This window comes from Eurypyga helias, unplaced genomic scaffold, assembly GCF_000690775.1.
Source record: "Eurypyga helias isolate BGI_N326 unplaced genomic scaffold, ASM69077v1 Scaffold48219, whole genome shotgun sequence".
In the NCBI taxonomy this organism is placed as follows: domain Eukaryota; kingdom Metazoa; phylum Chordata; class Aves; order Eurypygiformes; family Eurypygidae; genus Eurypyga; species Eurypyga helias.
The window spans coordinates 337-7,930 of NW_010273559.1; the positions used below are offsets into that span (position 1 = coordinate 337).

At 38.3% G+C, this 7,594-nt stretch overlaps 1 protein-coding gene across 1 annotated transcript; it reads right to left on the minus strand.

Annotated features, from left to right (window-relative positions):
- Positions 1-922: 922 nt before the first annotated feature.
- Positions 923-7,479, minus strand: LOC104515512 (coiled-coil domain-containing protein 132-like; the record flags this gene model as incomplete). Its single annotated transcript, XM_010159510.1, has 5 exons — positions 923-1,005; positions 3,391-3,426; positions 3,512-3,629; positions 4,056-4,126; positions 7,426-7,479. Coding segments are annotated over 5 exons (362 nt in total), but the record flags the coding sequence as incomplete, so codon positions are not given.
- Positions 7,480-7,594: the final 115 nt, after the last annotated feature.

Below are 7,594 nucleotides of genomic sequence, written 5' to 3' on the forward strand. Positions count from 1 at the left end.
GAAGAAACATTTCAACACAAATGCAATAGACAGAGTCATCCTTTTATCTGACACTATCTTTTATCTTCCTCCAAGTTTTTCAAGGGAGTCTACTCCAATCAGAACTGATTAATAAGCCAAAGGCAAAAGACTGATTTATATTTCTGAATAAAAATGAATCATATAATGCAAGCCTTCCCTAGGAAGACAACAATGGAGAATAAAAATACTAGACATCCAGTCTATTATTCCAAAGGAGGATGAGCAGCCACTTCTAAAACCAAAGAAGTCTTAGCAGGGAAGTTGAATTGCTTGCCTCTTCAAATTATGTGTATACCAAAGTAAAAAAATTATACACTTCATAGGAAGGTTAAAATCCCTTGCTGCTTAACAGCCACACCCAATTCCAACACCATCTAGCAAGAAAAATCTGAAGAATGATAGTACAAAGGAAGGCAGTGATTCTTGTGATGTGAGCAGCAGACAACCAAAGGAGTACTGTCAAAATTTCATGGTAAGGTACAGACGTGATGCCTCATATAAGCCCATTATAAATGCTAGCACTTGTCTGTTCTCCTGACTAGCTCTCTTTTACTGCAGTCCTAAACAGAAATGCCAAAAGATCTATTTATTCATTTAGCCCAATGCCCAGCTAGTGAGACCTTATTCCACAAAATACATATTCCTTCAGACTTCTGAAAGTAAAACAGTGCACAGAGATTGAAACGTATGCACTGGGGCAGGGATTTACAGCTATAACTTCCTTCTGCTCTCACAACGCAAACAAAAACAAGCTCAAAAAACTCTTGCAGAATAGTATTTTCTAAACAGAAAATAAAATTGCAATCAAAGCTGCTTTAGAGAACGAGAATTAATGATCACTGGTTTATATCATTTACAAATAAATCACACAGAAGCTGAAATCTGCAAAATGTCACCTTACCTTATACAACTGTAGTGTTTGAAAGTGCTGGCAGCTTTCTGGCATTCCAAGCACAGCTGAATAGCTCCTGGGTAGTCCTCTTCCTTAGGATAAAATATAGTGGAAAGCTAATTCGGCTTTTGAAGCAAACACCCATTTTTGTCACCGATTGTTCGCAGCATCTGAAAACACTATGTATTACATCACCTTATGCAAATTATTTCCTGTTTTATTTACTTTTGCATCCATACAAAACATATCAGAGCTTTTTTATTACAAAACAGCTAACATTTTTCAGGTTAACTTTCAAACCTTTGTTAATACAACATGCTCTATTCATGAGCAAGGGAAGAGGCAAGCTCAGGCACTGGCAGACTGTTGCCATAGTTTGCAAAACCTACACAGAGACAAGGGAGAGACTCCAACCAATATTACACCCAAATAAACATTATTTAATTTAACACGTTGTCTACCTAATTAGAAATAAAGACAACTGGCTCTCACAAAGCTATGGGACAAAAAGAACATACTTCAGAAAAATGGAAATATCATAATTTATAAGACGACTATCCGATAGGTAAACAGATCAATCAGGAAGTACATGGAGATGCCAGAACAAAATGAAAACAAAAAACATACACACAAAAAAATGTACAAATCCCAGGATCTTGCCAACAGAAGATGGGCAGTGCCTTAGGTATAACTACTATTTTTGTATTCTATTAGATACGAGGCCAGAAAGGCTCCTGGAGGAAGGAAAACCCTCTTTAATAACCAAGAGCTTCCTTTTTTCATCCTAATTACATCCGTTGTATTATGTGCTTGAGACAGCTCAAATACAAAGCTGTTAGTGGAATTTCAAAGTCATTGATTGAAGAGTAAAAACTCAAGGGCAATTTATATTTGGCTATTATCATAAAGGAGTTTCTGAAATGAGATTGGTTTTAACAGAAGCATTCTAATGCAGATCAAGTTTAGCTAAAAACATAAAAAACCCCACACATATTATCCATTAGGTGAAAACAGAACAGTACATTGGTCTGAAATGATTGCTGCACTTACAGCTCTTTGCATCTTTCTCCATTGGAAACCAGGTACTTGCTCCATTAAAGTCTCACAGAGCTCTGATCAGAAAGCCTGCTTGCACAACATGTATTGCTAATATATTCCACATGCAGCTCACGCCACCAGTTATTATAGCTTCATGTCTGGCCTTTATTTTTATTGGGAAGCCTATCTAAACGTTCCTCTGTGAATGACTAATAATAGCTCTTATGAATATACCAAGCTACTAACTTTTTAGAGTAAAGACAATAAATTTGCCAAAATCTGCAATACCTGACTGGGAGCAGACACTAAGCAGAGCTTTAAAATTCCACTTAGTCAGAACGGGCAGTTCCAGCCCCTAACATTTAAAAATCACTGGTAAATCATCATAACCAGACATCAGGATCTGTGTGTGAACGCAACACCCACACCTCTGTCTCAGGACAACTCCTACCAATATACAGTGAAGAGCTGATTTCCTGTGCAACAAAATACAGCACAGACACAGAAAGCTAATCACTGTACAGGGCTTCATGAGCAGAACACAGTGTTTATGCAGCCTGTAATTTAATATATTCTTTCTCGGTAAAGAACAAGAAAATGTGCTGAGTCAAGGTGTATTACCCAAGATGGAACTAAACTCAAAGTATGTTGAGTTACAATTAGTAAGCCTCAATTTCTAAATTTAGTAACTAGGGATTACCACAATGATGTTCCATCCTGTATTAGCTGTAAATACTTGGCAAACCAGCAAGTCAAAATTGTTACATTACACGAATAAAATATAGTTGTGAATAAAATCCCAAAGCTGTCTTTCAAGCAATTTAATCACCTTAAGATCTTAGCTGTGCCCTGTGTGGTATCTAGTGCATTTTTAGGCAGTACATACACATTGTATCAGTAGAATTTTCCATGTCATGGCCTGCACGCTGCAGTGTTTTCTACAACTATTAAAAAGCTAATGCAATGAATAAGGAGAGAAGCTACTACACTTACAAATAAAATACTAAGTAGGGTCTCCATATTTAAGTTTGTACAGTAATATACCAGTAGAAGTACTGTTATCCATCCCAGCATATTAACAATCAGTTAAATCTCACCATCTTATTTGTTCCAAGCTAAGGCCAAAAAAGAAGTATAAGCGGAGGGTAAGGAGGGCCGTGAAGACTCAACAGAACTCTTACTGAACTAACTCAAGCCACAGTGTCCAGATCTGAAGACAGGATTGAGACTTTGACATAAAATACTTCCCCCTGGCACAGGGACTATCTAATTTGATCTGAACTATTGCAGACCACATTAGACAAAAAGAATAAAAACATAATTTCACCACATGCACACACCCATGGCCTGTTTGCAAGAGAAAGGAAAGAAGGGTCAGAATTAAGATGGCAGACAAAAACAGAATAGCTCCAAATTATAGTAGTCTGGCAGGGACTTACCTCCAACATCTCACTCAAACGCACATCAGTTCTTTGCTAGAAACAATTAAAAAAAAAAATCAATAACTACACAGTAATGAAGAAAAACATCTTGTCATTGAACAAAACCAGCTATACATACCAGTGTTTTTATGGTTCTCAGAGACTTTAGCAGTCCAATAAGCAACTGTCGTTTCCTCTGATTTGCAAGCAGCCCCAAACTAGTTTGTGTGAAACCTTCCTTTGCTACATTCAGGTGCCTGCAAGTTAAAAATGAACATAATCTTCAACGATATGTAAAATAAAACTTATTTCCAATGAAATCTAACATGTCCATCAAAATACATGCTAGAAAATAAGATTGTAAGCATTGTTAGGGAAACCCAGAAATTGAGATGACACCAACAGACTCCTAAGAAGGTACAGTCTTCCCTTCTGCAGAACTTGTCTGTTGATCAGTGTGTCAAAAAAGATTCCTGTTTTAAAGAGAACTCACAGCTTAAAAAAGTGATAGCTGCAAGACAGAAATCAGCTGGTATTTCTTTCAGTATGTTTAACTACTATTGTTAATTCCATTCAGCACATAAATAGGAAAAATCATCAGCAAGCAAACTTCCTGGGTTTACAGATTTCTTCTTAAATACATTTTCCCCCTTTCAATCCCTGTCATTATTTAAGCAAGATACCTTCTTCCATTTGTGCAGATAACAGCTGCTAACTGAAGGCCAGTCTGCAATGATGTAACACGTTCAAGTTCCTACAGAGAGACAACAGGTTAAATAAATATGCAAGTTGAAGTAGTGCTACACACCACTGAAGACTAGTAATTAGTAGGTTTCTCTTGAGATGTTATAATGACTTTATAGAATTACTTTTTATATTATTTGTTTCATCATTTTATATACGCTAATTACTGGAATGTAACATTAATATAAACTACCTTTTAAAATACATTTCTCTTGAAGAAAGATACTTAAAATCCATTTTTATTGCAGCGGGACCCTCTACATTTATGTACTGTACGTTTAGCCTAAGAACCTCTGTACCGTTAATGCACCACATGAGAAAGATCAAAGCTTCAGGGACAGAAGCTCAGGGTTTAATTTGCATTAATATGCCAGAGAGTAGCAAAACACACACACAAAAAAAAAAAGTGTTTCACACAGCATTTTCTTGTTTAGAAGCACTTGTATTCTATCAATTTAATAGATGTCACTTCATAATGAATGTTAATTGTATCCTGTTGAATTTCAGCTGAAAACTCTTCAGCACAGGTGACCTGAATTTAGCTTGATTTTGACTTTGTGAAGTGCCTAGCATAATCTCACCTCCTTTAAAAAAATCAAATTTTTTAATATACCTATTAGAATTTCTTTTGTTAGGAGCAGCACTGCAGAAAAATGAATGTTCTCCCCATGCTAAAGAAAAGAAAAATTTTATTTTTCTAAATACTGGTCATCATTCAAAACATATCAAGTGCTTTTCATGGGGAGAAGGGAGACTTTCACTTTGAAAATTAACCTAACTCTAAGGATACGATAAGCAAAAACAAGTTTAAAGTTTAGATCAGTTTACAACTGGCTCCTGGTCAGTCTCCAAAGATATAAGTAATTCTGACAAAGCACCGAGCTGCATCATTCACCAAAGCCAGTTCCTCTTTTATGTTAACAACGTTGCTTTTGGGAAAATGACACCTTACTTGCTGATATGCATAATACCGTAATAAACCATATGCAAAGATCACTTTCCCCAGTACTTACTTCTCACTGAAAACATACTTTGCAAATGTCAAAGCTATTCAAAAGGCCACTATTCCCTTTTTCATGAGGAAACAGGTACAGTAAGGACTCCATTCCTTTCTCACCTCTTGCAAAGATTCTGTAAGATCTCTCATTTGACCGTAACTGGATGGAGAGGCACGAGGAGAGTGCAGCCTTACGGTCCCTAGAGAGGGAGTCTGTAATTCAGCATTTTGGGCTGAATACATTTTTTTCTCTTCTCAATCTTCCACCCATTAGTCGTTCCTAACACACACCTTTCCTTCTAAGAAAGGAAAACGAAATCCGTCGCCTTGTGTCTGTGCTGTGCCTCTCCCGGCCCGCAGTAGTGCCTGTTAGACCAGTACTTCACACTAGGAATGGGAAGCAAATCATAACTTCTCCATACTTTCCTTGGCACAGTGGAAACATTGCGTGCAGGAAACAGAACCAACTGTGGTTCTGCTTCTTCTAATGACCTATTACTGTAATTGGGCACCGAACTGGAGCTGCCATTACAAAGTACCCACAGCACATCAGGAGGTTCATTTCATGAGTCCGTAGGAAGGTAAGCCTCGTGTCCACCAGAAATCTCTGACAAGTGCATCTACTGACAAGAATAACTGTGCAAGCCTGTGTCCATCGACTTAATCAGGCAAATATGCATTTGAGACGTTTTCAAAAAATTCTTAGTGGCACAATGGATTTTTAACTGTCCCTTTGGAACATCTGAAAGAACTTGGTATAAAACACATGCACCTCACTAAGACATTGCTGGGATAAGGATATTAACATTACCCAGCAAAACACAAGAAGCACATTCTCCACAGTAGAGGAGATTTTCAAAGTGAAGCTGCTGGACTCAGAAAAAGCAGCACTTGCTCAGCAACACCAACTGCAACTCTACCAGAAGGATTTGATACAGTAAATTACCCTTTCTGCTCCTCTCCACACTATCTCATGATTCAACCACTGCAGCACTTACCCAGCCTCCTTCTGCAATAGCCTCCCAGATGACTCCCTTAACTAAAACTGAAATAGTACCCTTACAGCTTTTATCTTCCACCAGCTGTTGCAGGAGATGACACAAGCAATAATCACCTCCCCATTTTTCTTTAAAGAGTAGCAAAAAAGCCAGAGCACAGATGGGACACGCATAAGGTCACTAGGGCTGGATGTGTGGGCCACAAGTGCAAGTGAGCAGAAGGGGAAGTTGTGCCCTCTAGATAAAAGAGGAAAATAATTCCAACTCCAGTGACATCTACCATGGGTTAATCCCCAGGAGCTACAAGCCCTAGCCTACAGCAACATGTGCCAGCTGAGAAGCAGGAGGCAAAGAAAGGAGGGATGTAGTAGGAAGAAGGTTAACAGGAAAGGAGAGGAGAGGAGAAAGGAAAGGGATGGGGAAGTGGGAGAAAAAAGGGAAAGACCTCCACCTGAAAATGCAGCCATCCTTGCCCTCCCACACTTTCCTCCAGCTTCTCGACCAAAATGAGAATCACCCTAACCACTGGTATGACAATGCTTATGCAAGGTGCTGTACACACACAGAATTATCCACCATGGGATTAATTCTCAGACTACTTAGATAACAATCCTAAGTTTTCACTTTGCAGAATTCTCACTGTCATTTCCTGGAAACTTCAGATAAAAATCAGGCAAAGCTGATCAAATGTATAGGAGCATTATTAAAAATAAATGGGTAGAAAAAACCCACCTTCTCTTTAGAGAATCATTAAAACAGTGGTTCCAATTATGTTTTGGGAGCAAGGAGAGAAGCTGTGCCAACATTCTACTGCAAGCAGCTAAAGCAGTTTTGCTTAGTTTTGCTCTTAGAGAACTCGGACATGTTGAGGCTCTATTTCCAGCTCAGTCTTCTCTTAGATGCATTCTTTTCACAGCTGCCTGAGATTGGTGGCAGGTTTCTGGTTAAGCGCTCAAGAAAGGTCAATGCTGTTTTCTCTTATGGAAAAACACCTGAAGCAATTCCTAAGCACAGGCACTAAAGAAGGTGCTGTTCAAGTCCAGGTATTAGCCAAGCCTCTGAACTTATGTTTTCAGATAGCCTCCTTAAAATGGTCATATGCCCAAGCCTTTATTATCCTAAGGGCCTCCAGATCCATACACCCTTGGGTCTTTTCACTCTACAGATGCAGGTTTAGCATACACAAACAGCTAGTTCCAACCAGGCACTAGCATCTCTACTAGCAAGTTACTAGATTTAATGCCCAGTGAAACAAGTACAGCATTGTAACAGCACAAAATTGAGTGGTCTACTGTTAAAAAGTGACTGTCTTACCTGAACATACGCAGGCTGTTTTTCAAGAATCAAGTCTGCAACTTTCTTAGATACCTTAAAAAGAAGAATAATACATGTGATATACAGCCATCTCAATTAAGTAGGCCATCCTTATACTAAAGTTCTAGAAGTTTGTAATTCTGTTTCACTTAGTTCTGTAATTTATAAA